The sequence below is a fragment of the Nothobranchius furzeri genome, chromosome 14 (assembly GCF_043380555.1).
Source record: "Nothobranchius furzeri strain GRZ-AD chromosome 14, NfurGRZ-RIMD1, whole genome shotgun sequence".
Taxonomy (NCBI): domain Eukaryota; kingdom Metazoa; phylum Chordata; class Actinopteri; order Cyprinodontiformes; family Nothobranchiidae; genus Nothobranchius; species Nothobranchius furzeri.
The window spans coordinates 32,135,400-32,157,063 of NC_091754.1; the positions used below are offsets into that span (position 1 = coordinate 32,135,400).

Consider the following 21,664-nt stretch of genomic DNA (forward strand, 5'->3'; position numbering starts at 1 on the left):
TCTTAATGTTCTTCCATTGTTACTGGGTAATGTTAGGTTAATAAACAGATTTCTATTTTGTTTTTTCTTTATACCGACAGAATGTCTACAAGTCAGATTATACCAACTACTGCAGAGGGATAGGGTGGGTCCCTATTGGTTCTTTGGATGTTGAGAAAGCCAAAGCTGCCAAGGCTGCTTTAGATGAAAGAAGCTACCGCCAGCATCCAAGTTCATTTAAATATACAAGCAAGACTGATGGCATGAACATGGCTCTAGCTCTGACCAACACAAAACAAATGGACCAAGTAAGAATGCTTCCTCCTTATCGTAGTTATATTCTAATAGTTGTTACTGATGATGCAATATTGGCACATCTCCTTCTCTCTAAGTGATCTCTCTCCTCCCTGTCATTTAGACTGCATACAAAGCATCTGGAGAAAAGTTCATGCACACCTATCATCTTCCCTCTGACTGCCCAGAGTTCCTCCAGGCTAAATTCAATGCCCAGACCCTAAGCGAGGTTTGAATGCCGAATGTTTTTTTTAATGTGCAAGTCTGACAAAATTGTATTTAAAAGCGCCAGAAGCTTAACAAAACCTTGTAGTTATAATTCCCTTCTTTTGCAGAGTCACTACAAGCACAAGTGGCAGGAGGATATTGCCAAAGGATATGACATGAAGCCCGATGCTATTCCTATTCTGCATGCCAAGCAGGGCAGACACATTGCCAGCAATGTATGCAGTTCATGTATTCAATGAATAACGTTCAATTATTGATAACATTCATTGTATCACCTACATGTAAGCTTTGCATTTTCTTCAGGTCCAATACAAAAAGGCTTATGAGAAGGAAAGAGGTCACCATGTTGGCTTCCGCAGCCTCCAGGACGATCCCCTCCTGGTCCACTACATGCAGGTGGCTAAGATTCAGAGTGACAAGCTGTACAAGAAGGACTACCACAAGGCCAAGCTGAAGTATCACACCCCGGTGGACATGCTGAGTGTGGTCCAGGCCAAGCAAGCCTCTGCTGCTCAGACTATGACTGGCTACAAGAAGATTCCTCACAGCTTCCTGCTTCTTCCTGACAACATGCACCTGCAGCTGTGTCGCAACATGAATGACATAGCTAGTGATGTAAGTAGGCCAAAACCATATTAAACTTACACATTACGCTGTGACCTCAAAACTCATGTGTTATTACTGTTTTAGGTTAATTACAAGTCTGAATGGAACAGCTATATCAGAGGCATTGGGTGGGTCCCTATTGGGTCACTTGGTGTCGAAACGGCTAAGGTTGGTGGTGAGATTCAGAGTGACCGGAAGTACCGCACCCATCCATCTAATTTCAAGTTCAGCAAACTTATGGACTCCATGGACTTGACCCTGGCCACTGCCAACAACCAGATCATGAACAAGGTATGTGGCATGTTTATACATTAGATGTGGCGAAAAGGTTGCCTTCTTCATAAGATTGATCATTCTTTTCTTTGTCTTCTTACAGAAAGCTTACACAGCAGCTTGGGACAAAGACAAGCTGACCGTTCACGTCATGCCAGATTCTCCTGAGATTGTCCTGGCCAAGGCTAATGCCCTCAACATGAGCCATGTAAAACAATAGACTGGACTTTTAAAACTAGTACACATTTTACTGTCTGGGAGAAAAGTTACACTATACACGTGATAGCTGTCATGATTTCTCTCAATGTCATGGGGGTAGGAGTGAAAGTCATTATGCTTTTATTTTTAATTTTACAGAAACTTTACAAAGCTGGTGTGGTAGAGATGGCCAATAAAGGCTACAACCTGAAAGCAGATGCCATTCCCATTGTAGCTGCCAAGTCTGGTACCACTATCGCCAGCAACGTGAGCCACTGAAAAAATGTCTTCACAGACTTAAACCACATTTTTCATTTGTCGGTGCAATTTGTGTAAATGAATTTATATTTGGTGTCACACAGTACAAGTACAAGTTGGCCTACGAGAAGGCAAGAGGCCACCATGTTGGCTTCCGCAGCCTCCAGGACGATCCCCTCCTGGTCCACTACATGCAGGTGGCTAAGATTCAGAGTGACAAGCTGTACAAGAAGGACTACCACGAGGCCAAGCTGAAGTATCACACCCCGGTGGACATGTGGAGTGTGGTCCAGGCCAAGCAAGCCTCTGCTGCTCAGACTATGACCGGCTACAGACATATCCAGCACTCTAATTTGCTCCTGCCTGATGCCATGAACCTGGAACTGGCTCGTAACATGAATTTCAATTCAAGTGATGTGAGTTTGTAATTTCAAAATGTCATTCTTTTCATGAGATAGCATTACATTTCACGTCAATGATCGCAAGTTCCTGTGTTTCTTTTCAGTATAACTACAAGGCTGAATGGAACAATTATTTCAGAGGCATCGGATGGGTGCCTATTGGGTCACTGGCAGTTGAGACAGCTAAAGTCGGTGGTGACATTCTCAGTGAAAAGAAATACCGCCAGCATCCATCCCAATTCAAGTATAGCAAACTGATGGACTCCATGGACCTGACTCTGGCTACTGCCAACAACCAGATCATGAATAAGGTGCAAACCTTCCGCTCTAAGTGCCCTCCACCGTCAATGATTTTGTAACATATGAAAAAGATTTTGATTTTTTTCTGATGTCTTTATTTACAGAAAGCTTACACCGCTGCTTGGGACAAAGACAAGCTGACTGTCCACATCATGCCAGATTCCCCTGAGATTGTCCTAGCTAAAGCTAATGCCCTCAACATGAGCAATGTAGGGCTAACTTATTAAAGTTACACGTTTGTTTCTTGTAATAGCGTATACAGTGTGCTGTTAATGCTTAGTATTTGATGTAAAAACAATCGCTTACACTTATATTTTGTTTTTATGACTTTTTTTTAGAAACTTTACAAAGCTGGTGTGGTAGAGATGGCCAATAAAGGCTACAACCTGAAAGCAGATGCCATCCCCATTCTAGCTGCCAAGTCTGGTACCACTATCGCCAGCAACGTAAGCTGGCAAACCATTCACACATAGACTTGAAATACATTTTTTGAGTCTCGGTGCAATTTGTGTAAATGAATTTATATTTGGTGTCACACAGTACAAGTACAAGTTGGCTTATGAGAAGGCAAGAGGCCACCATGTTGGCTTCCGCAGCCTCCAGGACGATCCCCTCCTGGTCCACTACATGCAGGTGGCTAAGATTCAGAGTGACAAGCTGTACAAGAAGGACTACCACAAGGCCAAGCTGAAGTATCACACCCCAGTGGACATGTGGAGTGTGGTCCAGGCCAAGCAAGCCTCTGCTGCTCAGACTATGACTGGCTACAGACAGATCCGGCACTCTAATTTGCTCCTGCCTGGTGCCATGAACCTGGAACTGGCTCGTAACATGCAGTTTATTGCTAGTGATGTAAATCAAAATATCCTTCTCACAGTTTTTAACTATATTATTGTACCTGACAATGCAGGTTGTGTTGATGACTTCTCCTTTTGTGTGTATTGCATTTTTAGAATGAGTATAAGAAGGATTATGACCTTTACATGAAAGGAATTGGATGGGTTCCTATTGGTTCGCTTGATGTGGAGAAAGCAAAAACAGCTAGTCAGATTTTGAGTGAGAAACGATACCGTCAGCATCCCAGCAACTTTAAATTCACCAAAGACATGCATTCTATGGACCTAACGCTGGCCACTGCTAACAATCAGATTATGGATAAGGTACTTGGCCAAACTTACAATGAATTTTACAGAAATACATCTTTAAGCTGTGAAATCCAGCATCTAATTTATTTATTCTTTTTTAGCAATCGTACACAAAAGCCTGGGATAAGGATAAGACCTCAATCCACATCATGCCAGATGCAATGGACATTGCCCTAGCCAGGGAAAACAGGAAAAACTACAGTGAGGTAGAGTATCATCTTCATTTTGCAGCACAGAGATATATCTTTCAGATATTTGATGGACTTTGACACAGAAATGCAACCAAAGAAGACATAGTCTCCTCGTAAACTTCTATCCGTCTTCCTCTTTGCAGAAACGCTACAAGCTGGATAACGAGCTCTCAAAGAAGAAGGGCCATAACCTTCGTCATGATGCCATTGCAATCCAAGCTGCCAAAGCCTCCACTGTTATTGCTAGTGATGTAAGTGTCTGTGTGTCTCCTCTTCATCACCTTTCTGTGCCTTCTTACGTCACCAGATCTTAGTGATAAACTCTTTCTATTTTCTGCAGTACAAGTACAAGACTGGCTACCGCAAGCAGGTTGGCCACCACATTGGTGCTCTGAGCATCCAGGACGACCCTCTGCTCATGCTGGCTTTAAATTCAGCCAAGATCGCCAGTGATGCTCTGTACAAGAAGGACTTCAACAAGTCCAAGACCAAGTTCCACCTCCCAGTGGACATGCTGGCATTTGAACTGGCCAAGAAGAACCAGATTCAGGTCAACAATGCCAATTATATTACACGTCTGCACAACTGGACTTGTCTGCCTGACTCAAATGATGTGGTCCAGGCCAGACTTGCATACGGCATTCAGAGTGATGTAAGTATTAATTTTTGGCTGTTTTGTTTGGACTCTTTTGGAGATGTATTCCTTTAACCAGGCTTGTGTTTTGCCCAGGTTGTGTACAAAGAGGATCTGAAGATGATGCAGGGTATTGGATGGGTGCCTATAGGTTCGCTGGATGTTGAGAAGGTAAAGAAAGCTGGTGAGATCCTGAGTGAAAACAAGTATCGTCAGCACCCGAGCAAGTACAAGTTCAAGCTCACCACTGAGGACATGCCAATGGAACTCGCTAAGGCCAACGCTCAGAACATGAACAAGGTCTGTTCTCAGAAATCCTTTAGTTGCTGTTTGGTGTAAAATCAGATGAAATAGGCTTTAAAATAATGCACTTTGCTCTTCCTCTTACGTTTTTGTGTCAGTAACTTTTACAATTTATTTTCAATTATTGCACATTGTTATTGGACAACAAAAGAGAAGACAATCATATGAACCATTTTCAGTAACATTAACAGCAAAATACATTATATTGGCAAAAGAAAATTTACTTTATTTAAATTATATGTGTGTTAAAATGAATTTATGTATGTTTTTTATGTTTATTTATGTTTTTTATGGTTCAGAGCCTTAGAACAACAGAATCATATTTCCTGCTGTCTTATTTTTAAACAATAAATTTTCCTTATTATTTATTTTAAATAAATCATATTTTAAATTGATGAAGTCTGAATGGACCCTGTTCCGTGCCTCCATTGTTGAGGCGGCCGACCGGAGCTGTGGTCGCAGGATCGTCGGTGCCTGTTGTGATGGCAACCCCCGAACCCGCTGGTGGACACCAGTGGTTAGGGATGCTGTCAAGCTGAAGAAAGAGTCCTATCAGGTCTTTTTGGCCTGTGGGATTCCAGAAGCAGCTGACGAGTACCAGCAGTCCAAGCGGAACGCGGCTCGGTTGGTCGCCAAGGCAAAAACCCGGGCATGGGAGGAGTTACATGAGACCATGGAGCAAGACTTCCGTACAGCTTCGAGGAGATTCTGGTCTACCATCCGGCACCTCGGGGGTGGGGGGGGGAGCAGTGCGCTACCAACACTATCTATAGTGGGGACGATGTGCTGCTGACCTCTACTCAGGACGTTGTGGATCGGTGGGCAGAATACTTCGAAGACCTCCTCAATCCCACCGACACGTCTTCCAGTGAGGAAGCAGAGTCTGGGGACTGGGCTGGCCTATCAAATCTCTGGCGCTGAGGTCACTGAGGTGGTTAAAAAGCTCCTCTGTGGCAAGGCTCTGGGGGGTGGATGAGATCCACCTGGAGTTTCTTAAGGCTCTGGATATTGTGGGGCTGTGTTGGCTAACGCGGCTCTGCAATATTGCGTGGACGTCGGGGGCAGTCCCTTATTTAAAAAGGGGGACCGCAGGGTGTGTTCCAACTACAGGGGGATCACACTCCTGAGTCTTCCTGGTAAGGTCTATTCAGGGGTTCTGGAGAGGAGGGTCTGTCGGATTATTGAACCTCAGATTCAGGAGGAGCAATGTGGTTTTCGTCCTGGCCGTGGAACACTGGACCAGCTCTATACCCTTAGGAGGATCCTGTAGGCTGCGTGGGAATTTGCCCAACCAGTCTACATGTGTTTGGTGGATCTGTAGAAGGCGTTTGACCGCGTCCCTCGGGGGGTCCTGTGGGGGCTACTTCGGGAGTATGGGATACCAGGCCCTCTGATACAGGCTGTTAGGTCCCTGTACAACTGGTGAGGTTTTCCAGGCACATCCAACCGGGAGGAGACCTAAAGGTAGACCCAGGACACGGTGGAGGGACTATGTCTCTCACCTGGCCAGGGAACACCTTGGGATTCCCCTGGAGGAGCTGGCCCAAGTGGCTGGGGAGAGGGAAGTCTGGGCCTCTTGCCTTAGGCAACTGCCCCTGCGACCCGACTTTGGATAAGTGGATGAAAATGGATGGATGGATGGATGAATATTTTAAATTGACTAGTTAATCTTACAGGGACAAAAACGGAACATTTACCTGACCAAAAGAAAACCGAGCTTCCATTTTCTGACAAGGTTTGCTTGATGAGAATAAACATGAAAACAAAAGACTGAGAAAATTGAAACCTTTACAGAAAGCCTATACTGAAGCCTGGGACAAAGACAAGACCAGCATCCATATCATGCCTGATGCCATGGATGTTGTTCTGGCCAAAGCCAACAAAGTCATCTACAGTGAGGTGAGCACTTTTTAATGATAATCAGGTGTCCCTATACTCTTTGGAGTGTTTTTATGTTTTATGGATGATACTTAAAGAGAGTTTTGATTGTTTTCTGCAGAAATTATACAAGCAGGCCAATGAAGAAGCCAAGAAAAAGGGATACGACCTACGAAATGATGCCATTTCTGTTCTAGCAGCGAAGGCCTCCAGGGATATTGCCAGTGACGTAAGACAATTTAAGGATTTCTTCTTGTGGTTTCAACAACTTTAAAATATTTAAATATTTCTGAGAAAAATGTATGACTACAGCTTTTATGGTTATTGATGTTGATTTGGAGCACAGTTTTATACAATTCCAATAAATGCTGTGATTGTTTGAGAACAGCTGTAATGTTCTGATGAGTTGTTTTTGCTTCTTGTTTGCAGTACAAGTATAAAACCGGATACCGTAAGCAGGTTGGCCACCACATTGGTGCCCGCAGCGTCCAGGATGACCCTCTGCTCATGCTGGCTCTGAACTCAGCCAAGATCGCCAGTGATGCTCTGTACAAGAAGGACTTCAACAAGTCCAAGACCAAGTTCCACCTCCCAGTGGACATGCTGAACCTTGAACTGGCCAAGAAATGCCAGATCCAAGTCAACGACTTCAACTACAGAACTCGTCTGCACCAATGGACCTGTCTGCCTGACTCCAACGACGTGGTGCAGGCCAGACTTGCATATGACCTCCAGAGTGATGTTAGTATTATTTTGAGGTTATCTTCATAAATGCAATATTTTCAAAATAATCTTTGCTTTATAAATTATTTTGCTTTTTCCAGGCTGTGTACAAAGATGATCTGAAGATGATGCAGGGTATTGGATGGGTGCCTATAGGTTCGCTGGATGTTGAGAAGGTAAAGAAAGCTGGTGAGATCCTGAGTGAAAACAAGTATCGTCAGCACCCGAGCAAGTACAAGTTCAAGCTCACCACTGAGGACATGCCAATGGAACTCGCTAAGGCCAACGCTCAGAACATGAACAAGGTCTGTTCTCAGAAATCCTCAAAGAGCTATCAAGTGTTTATTTGTGGAGAATAATTTCACTGAATTAAAAACGCTGGTGTCTTTTCTGTAATGGGAGTGAATATCCAGAGGGTTTGAAACATTGTGTACTCATTTCTCCACATCTGCAGAAAGCATATATTGAAGCCTGGGAGAACGAGAAGACAAAGATCCACATCATGCCTGATGCCATGGATGTACTCCTTGCCAAAGCAAACAATTATAATTACAGTTTGGTAGGTTTTTAAATCATTAACATGCAGTTTTGATCCTTAGAGTATAAACAATTTCTGATATGAAGTTAAGTATTGTCAATATGATATTCTGTCTTTTGTACTTCAATAAGGATCAATACTAAAGCTACCTCTGTTTTTTTTTTTTACTATTTCACAGAAAAGGTATAAACAGGAAAATGAGGATGCCAAGAAGAAGGGCTATGACATGCGTAACGATGCTGTGTCCATCATCGCAGCCAGGGCATCCAGGGACATTGCCAGTGATGTAAGCTACACAAATGAATCAATGATATTTTGCTTATGTAGATGTGTCCTTGTGAAAGTTATAATGAAACTTAATATTAAATATGTGTATATCTTGTTACTTTCTGACAGTACAAGTACAAAACCGGATACCGTAAGCAGGTTGGCCACCACATTGGTGCACGCTGCGTCCAGGACGACCCTCTGCTCGTGCTGGCTCTGAACTCAGCCAAGATCGCCAGTGATGTTCTGTACAAGAAGGACTTCAACAAGTCCAAGACCAAGTTCCACCTCCCAGTGGACATGCTGAACCTTGAACTGGCCAAGAAATGCCAGATCCAAGTCAACGACTTCAACTACAGAACTCGTCTGCACCAATGGACCTGTCTGCCTGACGCCAACGATGTGGTCCAGGCCAGACTTGCATATGACCTCCAGAGTGATGTCAGTATGAGTTTTTTGTTGTTGTTGGTTTGTTGCAGCAGATATTGTAGGTTGCATTTACCACATGAAGCACTGATGTTTCACTCAGGCTGTGTATAAGGAGGATCTGAAGATAATGCAGGGGATCGGATGGGTGCCAATTGGGTCACTGGATGTTGAGAAGGTGAAGAAAGCTGGTGAGATCCTAAGTGAACGGAAGTATCGTCAGCACCCGAGCAACTACAAATTTAAAAGCACCACTGAGGACATGCCTGTAGTTTTGGCAAAGGCCAATGCTCTGGTTATGAACAAGGTACGAGAGCAACTCAAATAAAATGTATTTAACAAGTCATGGATATGCTATAGCAAAGATTGACCATAAAAAGGAAATGCTTCAAGCTATGTTCTATACATTTTAAATTTCATGTGTTATGTAACTGCAGAAAGCATACACCGAAGTCTGGGACAAAGAGAAGACAAAGATCCACATCATGCCAGACGCAATGGACGTTCTACTAGCCAAAGCCAACAATGTCATTTATAGTGAGGTATGAAAGACTCTACCAGTATGGTAAAAACATGTATCACCTTTAATAAATATACAAATTGATTTAATCTGGATTTGTTTACAGAAAAGGTACAAACAAGCCAATGAAGATTCCAAGAAGAAGGGCTACGATCTGCGTAATGACGCTGTATCCATCATCGCAGCCAAGGCATCCAGGAACATCGCCAGTGATGTAAATCATGTTGCATTTTACGTAGCAATAAAAACGTAGCAGATAACTGTAACATAAACGTGCAGTTTTTGCCAGTAATTGCATCATTTTACTTTGTTTTTTCATTTGTGTTAGTACAAGTACAAAACCGGATACCGTAAGCAGGTTGGCCACCACATTGGTGCACGCTGCGTCCAGGATGATCCTCTCATCATGCTGGCTCTGAACTCAGCCAAGATCGCCAGTGATGCTCTGTACAAGAAGGACTTCAACAAGTCCAAGACCAAGTTCCACCTCCCAGTGGACATGCTGAACCTTGAACTGGCCAAGAAATGCCAGATCCAAGTCAACGACTTCAACTACAGAACGCGCCTGCACAACTGGACCTGTCTGCCTGACTCCAACGACGTGGTGCAGGCCAGACTTGCATATGACCTCCAGAGTGATGTAAGCATTAGTTTTACTTTAATATACGGTCATCTCTGATTTGGTGAAACAAAGAAAATCAAACAGTCTGCTGTTGTTCTCTTCAGGCTGTGTACAAAGCTGACCTGAAGTGGCTCCAAGGGCTGGGCTGGGTCCCCATTGGCTCTCTTGACGTAGACAAAGCTAAGAAGGCTGCTGAGATTTTGAGTGATAGGAAGTACCGCCAGCACCCCAGCACTGTTAAATTCACCAGTCCAGTAGATGCCATGAACATTGTGCTGGCCAAGAGTAATGCACTGACAATGAATAAGGTGAAACTGATTTTAAAAAGTTATGTTTATTCCTGGTCAAAAATATTCTATTTAAATTGACAACTTGTGCTTGAATTTTTGCAGCGCCTGTACACCGAGGCTTGGGATAACGAAAAGACCAAACTGCACATCATGCCTGACACCCCTGAGATTGTCCTCTCTCAGCAAAACTCTCTCAACATGAGCAAGGTTAGTCTCATTTCAGTTTGCAACTAAAGAAAATAGATATAAAAAGTCTGTCCTAACCCATTTCTGCTCTTAGCTGTAGCTCTCACAGCAAGAGCGGCTATTGTCATGCAGCTGTGACCATCTTTTATGTATTTACCATCATTTATACAATAATTAGAAAGTTATTTAACGTAATTTTGTTAACTTGTTTTGATTAAGTGACTTGACCTTTTAGTCAGATTATACCTATAAGTTCTTTGTGATAGGTTCTCTGAATATGAACATCTGAGAGAAAATATGTAAATGTAAGAATTACCATCACGTGACTCAGATAAAGCACAGTTCTTCCAAATCACTTGTTTTCTTTCCTTTTTCTAGAAACTCTACAAACAAGGTTTTGAAGAGACCATCAGTAAAGGCTACTTCCTTCCTCCAGACTCCGTCTCCGTCAAGGCAGCTAAGGCCTCCAGGGACATCATCAGTGATGTGAGTTGCCTGTATTGTGCCATGTGTCTGCTTCTTTGGTTATAATTATTTGCCTTTGACAAATTAAAAAAGGGTTTTATAGAAAACGTTTCTAGGATTTAACAGTTAGTCATTGGGATGTTACTGTGATCTGTTTTTGTCACTGATTCTTAATTTTTCAAAATAAAACTAATTCTACTTATATCTTGAACTATTTTCTTATCATTTTACCAGTACAAGTACAAAACCGGATACCGTAAGCAGGTTGGTCACCACATCGGTGCCCGCTGCGTCCAGGATGATCCTCTCATCATGCTGGCTCTGAACTCAGCCAAGATCGCCAGTGATGCTCTGTACAAGAAGGACTTCAACAAGTCCAAGACCAAGTTCCACCTCCCAGTGGACATGCTGAACCTTGAACTGGCCAAGAAATGCCAGATCCAAGTCAACGACTTCAACTACAGAACGCGCCTGCACAACTGGACCTGTCTGCCTGACTCCAACGACGTGGTGCAGGCCAGGAAAGCCTATGATCTCCAGAGTGATGTAGGTTCCCTTGTCACAGATTGAGTTTATTGTGCCGTGCCACTGTTTGCATGCGTCATCTCATATTTGATTCTTTCTCCCCCCAGGCTGTGTACAAAGCTGACATGGATGAGGTTGTTGGTGTAGGCTGGGTCCCCATTGGTTCCTTGGATGTAGTGAAAGCCAAGAATGCTGCAAAGATTCTCAGTGACCACCTTTATAAGCAGAAACCAGAAAAATTCAAGTTCAGATCTGATATGACTGCCATGCCCATGGTCTTAGCCAAAGCAAATGCTGAAATTATTAATAAGGTAGGGAGCTGGTGAATCTCAATCTGCTATTTGGCTCATTTTGTATAAATCTTCTTGATGTTTCCTGTCTGAGGTTTTAATTTTGTTGTTCTGCTTCTCTCCACAGAGAAACTACATTTCTGCATGGGAAGCAGACAAACTTAAGACCCATGTGACCCCTGACCTTCCTGAACTGTTGCTCTCCAAAGTTAACGCTTATAACATCAGCAACGTACGTCTTAAGTGTTATGGTTTATTTTAGACATCCTCAGCAGTTTTTAAGTGATTTGTGTCTCTGTCGTCTTTTTTGCTTCAGAAAATCTACAGAGAAGCTGTAGAGAAGATGTTCAGAAAGGGCTACAACATGAAGCCCGATGCGGTCTCTGTTGTTGCAGCCAAACACGGAAGAGAAATCATCAGTGATGTGTGTATCATATGTATAGGTTTGCGCATTTTGTATCATGTTTACATTTATAATGGTAACTGTATAATTTGTCTCTTGACAGTATAAGTACAAGACTGGATACCGCAAACAGCTTGGTCACCACATCGGCGCCCTCAGCGTCCAGGATGATCCTCTCATCGTGCTGGCTCTGAACTCAGCCAAGATCGCCAGTGATGTTCTGTACAAGAAGGACTTCAACAAGTCCAAGACCAAGTTCCACCTCCCAGTGGACATGCTGAACCTTGAACTGGCCAAGAAATGCCAGATCCAAGTCAACGACTTCAACTACAGAACCCGCCTGCACAACTGGACCTGTCTGCCTGACTCCAACGACGTGGTGCAGGCCAGAAAGGCTTATGACCTCCAGAGTGATGTGAGCATGAATGTGTTTGAAAATTGCATTATTCTTTTTCGCCTTTGAAAAGACTTAGTTGGGCTGCTTTCCTGTCCTCTGGCATATAGGCTGTGTACAAGGCGGACATGGAATGGGTGAAGGGAATGGGATGGGTGCCAATAGGTTCCCTGGAAGTGGAAAAAGCCAAGAAAGCAGCTGAGATTCTGAGCGACAGGAAGTACCGCCAGCATCCCAGCAAATTCCACTTCACTGCCAAAACATCAGACATGCCATATGCTCTCGCTCAGGCCAATGCCCAGATTATGAACAAGGTACAAAGAGCAGCGCTTCGCCCTACTGTACTGTGTCCAGGGGCTTTAAAACAAACTCTCTGAAAGTATATATATATTCATAATACTTTGTTTTTCACATTTTCCTTTCAGAAAGCTTATGTTGAGGCCTGGGAGAATGACAAGACCAACCTCCACATCATGCCCGACACACCTGAGATCGTCCTCGCCCAGCAGAATAAACTCAACACTAGTCGGGTAATACAGCACGTTAAAGGACTATAATCATAACTGTTACACTATTGTGTTTGCTAATAAAACAGAAGCCAGTGAGAAAAACATTAGAGCATATAACAAACCTAACAGCAACCTTTGTTTTTTTCCCCCAGAAATATTATCGTGAAGGTTTTGTTGACACCATCAACAAGGGCTACTTCCTGCCCAAAGATGCAGTTTCTGTCTTAGCTGCCAAAGCATCCCGTGATATCGTCAGTGATGTAAGTTCTTTTATGCCGACCCCACTTAAGTTTATTCTCACTTTGTTGCTTTTTGTTTTAAATTCCCCTGCTAATTTGAATAGTTTTCACACAAGGTACAATGCAATTGATGAAAATGTTTTTATATGAATTCCAGTACAAATACAAAGCTGGATTCCGCAAGCAGTGCGGCCATCATATCGGTGCCCTCAGCGTTAAAGATGACCCACTGCTCATGCTGGCTGCTCATGTAGCCAAGATCTCCAGTGACAACATCTATAAGAAGGAGTTCAACAAAACCAAGACCAAGTACAACCTCCCAGTTGACATGCTGACGATTGAACTGGCCAAGAAATGCCAGAAACAAGTGAACGACTTCAACTACAGAACTTACCTACACCAGTGGACCTGTCTTCCAGACTCTACTGATGTAGTGCAGGCCAGGAAGGCTTATGACCTGAAGAGCGATGTGAGTATATCTAGTTAAGGCTTGGACCAGTAGCAATCTTGTACTGTACATGTTATGCTTAGTTTTGTAGTTTCAAACATTATCAGGTCTCTGATCTTCATTTAAAGAGTTTTAACTAAACATCTGAAAGCATCTAACATTAAAAACCCTCTCCTCTGTGTAATGATTTAAATTACATGTTATTTAATAAGCCATAAGACGTAGGATTCCATAGGAAATATGAAATCAATCTTATGGATCTGTTGGGTTATTTTAACCAGAAGATTGGAACTTTTTATTGCAGAGATTAGAAAACAACTTCGTATTAATTCAGAGACAACTGAAGAGAGAGTCAGGTTTTAAAAGTTTAAAAATGTATTACTAAGCAAATTAAACTAGACTAACTTTAACACTAAATGTATGGTGTAACTAAGGTGAAGTGAGACGGAGAATGGTGTAGTGTGGAATGTTGCTCAGAACCAACAAATCCGAAGAAACGATTAGTTCTGATAGGAACTGAAGGTGATGTCTTCGCGCTAAGCTTTGGTTAGGAGATTCATAAACACATTCGACGCCATTCTGTCGGTCTATGTACCCTTAGCGGAAGTCCCCGTCTAGATCAGGAATGTCGAGGTCCAGCTTGACCTTCTCTGGAACCGAAGCCGGTAGGAAAAGCAGCGGTTGCCGACCAGTCCAGTCTGTGAGATACTTCTGGGTCACGACAATTTTGTTGGCATCTAGCAAGACCCAAACCTGGGTCTTGATGGTTCAGCTTTTATTCTGAAAGGAACCATTGCAGCAGTTGGAACAGCAACAGATTTTATCCAGCTTGTCGTTGGTTCTTTTGGGTGAAGATTGGCCACTCCGACAACTTCTCTCGAACGCTTTGAACTGGCGTTAAAGATGACATGGGCATAGTTTTATACTTCGGATGTTTTGGTTTATGGTCGAATGAAAAGATGACAGATTTACCAAACACCACCAAAACCACGCCTCCGTCAGATCTGGCAGATTCTGATTGGATCAGTAAAGCAACGTGTCGTCTTTTAATGCTACGTGAGATCAGTCCTAGTGGAAACATTTAAAGTCATATTACTTATTATATTCTATAGGATTATAATAAAGTAGTTACTATTTTGATTTCACAGATTGGTCACATCTTATTATTGACTAACACTTTGTTTGATTAGCTTTATTAAAAATATAGTTCTTTGATTAATTAAAAGGACAGAGTCCTTTCTTCATTCTTCTCTTGGGCTGGAAAGAAGCAGTTTAGAAGCAAATGCATGAGACCTTGAGGCCATATCTCATGCAGACTAGTCCTGTGTCAGAGGAGAGGGGGAAACAGTCATTTCATTCCGTTACACTGATCTTCATTTAAAGAGTTTAACTAAACATCTGAAAGTATCTAACATTAAAAACCCTCTCCTCTGCTTGTTTACAGGCTGTGTACAAAGCCGATATGGAGTGGCTGAAAGGATGCGGCTGGTCACCACACGAGTCCGTAGATGTCATCAAAGTGAAAAATGCACAGGCTGTCCTTAATGACCGACTCTACCGCCAGCACCCAAGCACTGTCAAGTTCACCAGCGCCGTCGACCTCCCGGCTATTGTCCTATCCAAGCAAAATGCTCACAACCTCAGTGATGTGAGTGGTAAAGTCTCATCACAGAAACAATTCTTTCATTTCTTTAGACCAATATTGGGTTTGATTATTTGTGCAGCTGAGGAATCTGTATAAATACCAGTATTCATGTCTAATGTCTCTGACAGAGGAAATATAGGGAGGTCTGGGACAAGGAGAAGCTCGTCATTCACATACCACCTGACATCCCCCCCTATGAGCTGGCCAAGGTTAACGCTGTTACTATCAGCAACGTGAGTTTGCATTATTACTACCTCTGTAATAACTGTTATATCTTTATTGTATTTTAGGTTGAAATTGGTACCAAGCATGGACTTTTCTAACTATTATTCTTGCTTTGAACAGAAACTGTACACAAAGTCATGGGATGACCAGAAGGCCAAAGCCTACAATGTCAGAGAGGATGCCATCTCTGTGTTGAAAGCCAAAGCCTCCAGAGACATCATTAGTGATGTAGGTAGTGAACGACCATCACATTTATAGTTGATGCTGAGTGCTGAGTTTTCTTTTATTCCTTTGCCTCCTTTGTTTCAGTACAAGTACAAAACCGGATACCGTAAGCAGCTCGGCCACCACATCGGCGCCCGCTGTGTCCAGGACGACCCTCTCATCATGCTGGCTATGAATTCTGCCAAGATCGCCAGTGATGCTCTGTACAAAAAGGACTTCAACAAGTCCAAGACCAAGTTCAATCTGCCAGCGGACATGCTGACTCTGGAGCTTGCTAAGAAATGTCAAATCCAAGTGAATGACTTCAACTACAGAACATATCTGCATCAGTGGACATGTCTGCCTGATTCCAACGACGTGGTCCAAGCCAGGAAAATTTATGACCTTCAGAGTGACGTAAGTATACATTTTTTTTTATTTTTATCCCTTTAAATATCAGGTAAAGTATGTCCCACATTCTGTTTAACGTGATGTATTTACTTCCCTCAGGCTGTGTACAAAGCTGATCTGGAGTGGATACGTGGCTGTGGATGGATGCCACATGAATGTGTGGATGTTATGAAGGTGAAGCATGCTCAGAAGATCCTCGCTGATGTAAGTACACTTGAATCAAGAAACATCTTGGTTATTTGTTAGGAGTGTTTGTTGTTTTGGATCTTAAAGCTATATAAATTCACTTAAATGGATCTTGTCAGTTGGTCTCTCAACGCGATTGATAAAATTTTTCAACGATGAGAAGGGGCTCCCGGATGCCCCGCCGGGACAGACCCAGTTGGACACATCATGGACTCCTGGAAACAGTGGAACTTGATTTGTTTATCTCAGCTGTCTGTGGAGGACTCTGAAGACGTGTGGATATTCGTGGTGTTGGTGTCAGGTTTCCTGCTCATTGGCCTTGGAGGCTACCTGGCTTACCGGAAAATTAACGAGCTGTCGAGGAATATTGGCCTGATCCCGGATCTCAGAGATGGATTGCACCGCGCTGTGAATTCACAGACTCACATAATTGTCGAGATGAATCGTAAGCTTGGGACTTTGGCGGAGATTCATTCTTTGGCACAAAAGATGGATGCCATCAAGGATAGAGTGGACGAATCAGCACGGATTGGGATAGATTAATGTTCATTATTGGGATTTTTAGAGGTTGAGGACCAACAAACTGTAAGACAGAGAGGAAATTATCTTTGTCTGGCCCCAAAACAATTTCTAATCAGAATCTGGCGTCCTTGAGCCTGCAAGGCTCCAACGAAAACTCCTCCAGAAGATATGTGGAATGTGATGTCGCTATGGCAACTCAACTCTGTATCTTTTCCCAATCTGGGTGGGACTGCGGGAAGGCCGCTGAAACGTTCCAGGGTCACTGCAACCCTCCAACCCGCAATGCTCCTCCCCCTATCCACACTGAGGTGACACACGCTGCTCATCGTGGCTGCAGGAACAGAAGTGGGGATAGTCCCAACACACCACCCCACCTAGTGGACACCTATGTTGTGTTGTCTGAAGTCTGTTACATATCTGTTTGAGGTGTGTTTTTTTTTTTGTTTGTTTGTTTTGCATAGCAAAGCTGCCCTCCTGCTGGAGAGTAACTCTGAAGTGCCTTTTTTTCCCTCCACCTGAACCAATCCTCATGTAAACCCCTCTGATCTCATTAAAATAGCGCGACTCAGGGTTGCGAATGACCACAGTCACCAATTCTTGTCATATGTCTTGCCCATGTATGTCTGATCTCTGAATTGTGTGTACTGAAACTCTAATGTCCCTCTGGGATTAATAAAGTGTCTTTGATTTGATTGATTTTGATATTTTCTTCACACAGAGAGGCTACCGAGTTAAATTGGATGAGCAGAAATACACAGTTCCTGTGGACAGAGTTGACTTTGCTTGTGCCAAGAATGCTGCTGATGTGTTGAATGAGGCGAGTATTTTTAATAAACTAAAATGAAACGTAGATGTCTTTTTGCAGGATTATGAGAGATATTGTTGCAGATTTATTTGTAGTTTTGATAACTGAGTTTGGATTTCTCGTTATTTTCAGGCCAAGTATCGTGAAGCGTGGCACCAGGACAAAACTAAATACTCTCTGGTAGATACTCCCAGTCTTGCCACAGCCAGAGAGGTGGCTAAAAACATCCACCCAGTAAGACCTTACACTCCCAGTGTTTACAGAAACATTGCATTGTGAAAAATAGGCTAAGTGGTTTTTGTCTCCTGTAGAAACTGTACACCGAAGCATGGGACAAGGTGAAAGCCACGGGATACTTCATGCCTGGTGATGCTGTACCGATCAAACAATGCATCGATACGACTAAAGTGCAGAGTAAAGTGAGTCTTCATATTGACAGCAGTATACAATCTGTTTTATTTAACTAAGAACACAGTAACAGGTCTTTTTTTTTGTCATGTAGCACAAGTACTTAGAGGGATACCGCAAACAGCTTGGTCACCACATCGGTGCCCTCAGCGTTCTGGACGATCCTCTTATCGTGCTGGCTCTGAACTCGGGCAAGATCGCCAGTGATGTTCTGTACAAGAAGGACTTCAACAAGTCCAAGACCAAGTTCAACCTGCCAGCAGACATGCTGAACCTTGAACTGGCCAAGAAATGCCAGATCCAAGTCAACGACTTCAACTACAGAACCCGCCTGCACCAGTGGACCTGTCTGCCTGACTCCAACGATGTGGTGCAGGCCAGGAAAATTTATGATCTCCAGAGTGATGTAAGTGACTTATTTTTTTAGAAGTCAGTAAAATCTTGTCAACTCTTTGTTTTTTCTTGTCTAAATATTATTGTTTCTGTCTGCAGAACGTGTACAGAGCTGATCTGGAATGGATCCGCGGCTGTGGTTGGGTGGCAGCAGAATCTGTTGACCACGTCAAAGTCAGGAAGGCCCAGGAAATTCTCAATGATGTACGGTTCCCATTACCTTCTGCCTTTGATTCTTTTCTCTGTTTTCGGCCACATGATTCTCATTCAGACACATTTTTATAACCGTACTGCTTTGATTTTATGTGCAGAGACTATACCAGAAAAATGCCAAAGAAGGATTTGGAAAATTCTCCCTGATTGTGGACCGTCCAGAGATCGTCTTGGCAAAAATAAATGCTGCCAACCTCAGTGACGTATGTTATTCAGCACTTTGCTCTCCTAAGGAGTTGATCTCAAAGATGCTAAATAATTCTCACAGGAAGTTGTTACATTTACAATGTATTTTTTCTACCGCAGCTGAAATACAAGGAGACCTTCAACGCTGAAAAGGGTCATTACATTGGTTCGGATGATACTCCTCAACTGGCCCATAGCAGAGAGATGGCTAAGAACATCAGTGAGGTAATGGAAAATATTTGTTTGTTCATTTTTATGTGTGCTATCGTTTTATTTATCGTCTTTAACTTTACCAATTATCGTTCATATTTTCAGAAACTCTACAAATCCAACTGGGATGCATCCAAGGCTACAAGCTACCATCTGAACCATGAGTACATCCCTCTGCTCAGCGGCAAAAAAGGCAGAGAGATTGCTAGTGATGTAAGTGTCATCACTCCTAATGTTTAGAAAGTGTCCTTTTAGCATGTTTTCTTTGGAATATATACAAGAAATGTAGACTGTAATTATCTTTGGACTCTAGGTCAAGTACAAGAAAGAACATGAGAAGGTCAAAGGTCACTACATGGCTGGAACCCTAGTGGACTTCCCAGAGGTCATGCGCTGTGGACAACAGGAGAAGAATAAGGGACTGGTGAGACAGCTATGTTTAAATAACATTGATCTTTGTTCCACAGTCTACAGAAAAAATAGCTTTTCTCAAATTGATGAAAAAAACTATAAAGAAACATGACACCAGCATGACAACTAACCCAGAAGACACTGCACGTTTTTTTAAAGTTCCATTAAAGCCGATAGTTTCATTGTTTTCTGTCCTAATAATGTACCGGTATGTTCTAACAGAGAATCTACCAGAAGGACTACCATCAGACCAAGACCAAGATCCACCTTCCCTCTGACATCATCGCTAACCAGGTAGCCAAGCGGTGCCAGGACATGTTGAGCGACGTGCTCTACCGCACGCACCTGCACCAGTGGACCTGCCACCCGGAACAGGAGGATGCTATTCGGGCCCGAAAAACCAATGAGATTCTCAGCGATGTAGGTCTTTCTTCTGGACTTAATTACTGTGCAATATTCTAGGACAGATTATAGACCTACGTAAACTACATCTCCATGCTAGCCATTGCTTGAGGTTCTTTAAAATAATCACACTTTGCTGCTTTTCAGGTTAGGGTAGGGTTAGGGTTCATGCTTGTTCTGATGCATAACAAAACGTTTTACGTATGTTCAAAACATAACTGGTCTCAAAATAATACACTGAGCAAATATTCATAGATGTATGTGTGTGTAGACGTATACTTGTGGGAAATCTGTACCCTTTTTGCTGTCCTGTTTCAGTTCTCTCGTGAGTTTTTTATTTTAAGCTCTTCAGCTTTGCAACTAATTAGAAAATCTGCAAATTATACAACAAAAATTGGGCCAATCAGGAGTAGTGCAATGGCTTTTGGTGGTGGTACGACAGATAAAACATGCTGAGAAATTGCAAGAAGTTTCCCTGCAGACTACAGCAGGATTTTGGTCAAACAGAAGACATTTTAGCATTTTGAAGTTGGAGTTTCAGGCAGTATAGCTGCACTCTGAACTTTCTACAGTAGAATAACAAACTAAAGAAATATAAATAATTTTAAAAAATTACATTAAAACAATAGTAAAAGTTTCTCTCTAATTTCACATTTTCATGGTTTTTGAACAATTATCGTTGGATAGGTGTTCTACAAAGATGACCTGAACTGGATGAAGGGTATCGGCTGCTACGTCTGGGACACACCAGAGATTCTTCGTGCCAAGAAGTCCTATGAGCTGCAAAGTGACGTGAGTAGCACCATGAAAGCTTACGCCATATGGCTCATTGGAGCCCAGTTGATTGATTTAGTGATCATTTGTTTGTTTTAAATATCCCAACAGCTTAAATACAGAGCAAACGCCAAGAAGGAATTCCATAATTACTCCATTGTGACTGACACCCCTGCTTATGTGACTGCTGTCCTGGGTCACACCTGGGCCAGTGACGTAAGTGAGCATTTGAGTAACATAAATAATATTTAGGGAAACAATAATTTTCTAATAATCCTGAATTGTGGTTTGTAGCTGAACTACAGGGAGGCATATCACAAGGAGAAGCACATGTACACCACCATCCTGGACACCCACGATTACGCCAGATGCCACGACTTCAAACACTTCTTTAGCAACGTGAGCAAACATATATCTTCAAAAGAATTTGGGCTGTTTCTTGTTTCGAGATGCAGTGACGTGTTTCTAATAATATTTTCTTATCTGTAGAAAAACTACACAGCTGCCTGGGACAAGATCAAAGCAAAGGGCTACAAAATCCCAGCTGACTCCAACGCTCTGCAACACGCCAAACAGCAGAAGATTGTTCTCAGCAACGTGAGTCCCACTTTTAATTCTCACATTACCATCCTCTGAGTGTTTGTTGAATTTAAAACAAGTTTAACAAAATTACTTTCTTTACCCCTTTAGGTGAAGTACAAGGAGGATTATGAGAAGTTCAAAGCCCTCTACAGTCTGCCAAAGTCACTTGAAGATGATCCCGCCACTGCTCGTTGTGTCAAAGCTGGAAAACTGGTCCTTGATGTGAGTAAAGTATATATATATATATATATATATATATATATATATATATATATATATATATATATATATAAATTCCTTGTGTGTTTGTTTTATTTTATTTGCATTCTAATATTAGTTCAGTAAACAAACATGCAGATCTGTAGATTTAATCAGTGATGGGAATAACGGCGTTCTTTTTTAGGTAACGGAATAATCTAATTAATTACTTTTCCCACTGTTGCAACGCTGTTACCATTACTGGGGACAGAAGGTTGTGCGTTACTATGTGCTTGTCGAACGTTGATCAACAGTGTGAGGCTTTCTGACCGCCACACTTCAGCTGCAGCCAGGGA

General features: G+C 42.6%; 1 protein-coding gene across 22 annotated transcripts in view; it reads left to right on the plus strand.

The window, feature by feature from the left end:
* Positions 1 to 21,664, plus strand: part of neb (nebulin) — a 75,519-nt gene that overhangs the window by 20,338 nt on the left and 33,517 nt on the right. For all 22 annotated transcript variants that reach the window (XM_054746638.2, XM_054746641.2, XM_054746637.2 and 19 more), the window contains 60 exons: positions 81 to 287; positions 398 to 502; positions 609 to 716; positions 805 to 1,116; positions 1,192 to 1,398; positions 1,484 to 1,588; positions 1,738 to 1,845; positions 1,941 to 2,252; positions 2,342 to 2,548; positions 2,642 to 2,746; positions 2,876 to 2,983; positions 3,078 to 3,389; positions 3,491 to 3,697; positions 3,784 to 3,888; positions 4,017 to 4,124; positions 4,214 to 4,525; positions 4,604 to 4,807; positions 6,605 to 6,709; positions 6,810 to 6,917; positions 7,118 to 7,429; positions 7,513 to 7,716; positions 7,866 to 7,970; positions 8,128 to 8,235; positions 8,346 to 8,657; positions 8,746 to 8,949; positions 9,080 to 9,184; positions 9,269 to 9,376; positions 9,491 to 9,802; positions 9,889 to 10,092; positions 10,177 to 10,281; positions 10,639 to 10,746; positions 10,960 to 11,271; positions 11,358 to 11,561; positions 11,668 to 11,772; positions 11,857 to 11,964; positions 12,047 to 12,358; positions 12,448 to 12,651; positions 12,763 to 12,867; positions 12,999 to 13,106; positions 13,243 to 13,554; positions 14,978 to 15,181; positions 15,307 to 15,411; positions 15,524 to 15,631; positions 15,713 to 16,024; positions 16,118 to 16,222; positions 17,445 to 17,543; positions 17,664 to 17,765; positions 17,843 to 17,950; positions 18,034 to 18,345; positions 18,432 to 18,536; positions 18,644 to 18,748; positions 18,852 to 18,956; positions 19,047 to 19,154; positions 19,255 to 19,365; positions 19,575 to 19,772; positions 20,442 to 20,546; positions 20,640 to 20,744; positions 20,823 to 20,927; positions 21,018 to 21,125; positions 21,219 to 21,332. In XM_054746638.2, coding sequence (XP_054602613.1) covers positions 81 to 287; positions 398 to 502; positions 609 to 716; positions 805 to 1,116; positions 1,192 to 1,398; positions 1,484 to 1,588; positions 1,738 to 1,845; positions 1,941 to 2,252; positions 2,342 to 2,548; positions 2,642 to 2,746; positions 2,876 to 2,983; positions 3,078 to 3,389; positions 3,491 to 3,697; positions 3,784 to 3,888; positions 4,017 to 4,124; positions 4,214 to 4,525; positions 4,604 to 4,807; positions 6,605 to 6,709; positions 6,810 to 6,917; positions 7,118 to 7,429; positions 7,513 to 7,716; positions 7,866 to 7,970; positions 8,128 to 8,235; positions 8,346 to 8,657; positions 8,746 to 8,949; positions 9,080 to 9,184; positions 9,269 to 9,376; positions 9,491 to 9,802; positions 9,889 to 10,092; positions 10,177 to 10,281; positions 10,639 to 10,746; positions 10,960 to 11,271; positions 11,358 to 11,561; positions 11,668 to 11,772; positions 11,857 to 11,964; positions 12,047 to 12,358; positions 12,448 to 12,651; positions 12,763 to 12,867; positions 12,999 to 13,106; positions 13,243 to 13,554; positions 14,978 to 15,181; positions 15,307 to 15,411; positions 15,524 to 15,631; positions 15,713 to 16,024; positions 16,118 to 16,222; positions 17,445 to 17,543; positions 17,664 to 17,765; positions 17,843 to 17,950; positions 18,034 to 18,345; positions 18,432 to 18,536; positions 18,644 to 18,748; positions 18,852 to 18,956; positions 19,047 to 19,154; positions 19,255 to 19,365; positions 19,575 to 19,772; positions 20,442 to 20,546; positions 20,640 to 20,744; positions 20,823 to 20,927; positions 21,018 to 21,125; positions 21,219 to 21,332 — 10,026 coding nt within the window. The remainder of the gene's footprint in view (positions 1 to 80; positions 288 to 397; positions 503 to 608; positions 717 to 804; positions 1,117 to 1,191; positions 1,399 to 1,483; positions 1,589 to 1,737; positions 1,846 to 1,940; positions 2,253 to 2,341; positions 2,549 to 2,641; positions 2,747 to 2,875; positions 2,984 to 3,077; positions 3,390 to 3,490; positions 3,698 to 3,783; positions 3,889 to 4,016; positions 4,125 to 4,213; positions 4,526 to 4,603; positions 4,808 to 6,604; positions 6,710 to 6,809; positions 6,918 to 7,117; positions 7,430 to 7,512; positions 7,717 to 7,865; positions 7,971 to 8,127; positions 8,236 to 8,345; positions 8,658 to 8,745; positions 8,950 to 9,079; positions 9,185 to 9,268; positions 9,377 to 9,490; positions 9,803 to 9,888; positions 10,093 to 10,176; positions 10,282 to 10,638; positions 10,747 to 10,959; positions 11,272 to 11,357; positions 11,562 to 11,667; positions 11,773 to 11,856; positions 11,965 to 12,046; positions 12,359 to 12,447; positions 12,652 to 12,762; positions 12,868 to 12,998; positions 13,107 to 13,242; positions 13,555 to 14,977; positions 15,182 to 15,306; positions 15,412 to 15,523; positions 15,632 to 15,712; positions 16,025 to 16,117; positions 16,223 to 17,444; positions 17,544 to 17,663; positions 17,766 to 17,842; positions 17,951 to 18,033; positions 18,346 to 18,431; positions 18,537 to 18,643; positions 18,749 to 18,851; positions 18,957 to 19,046; positions 19,155 to 19,254; positions 19,366 to 19,574; positions 19,773 to 20,441; positions 20,547 to 20,639; positions 20,745 to 20,822; positions 20,928 to 21,017; positions 21,126 to 21,218; positions 21,333 to 21,664) is intronic.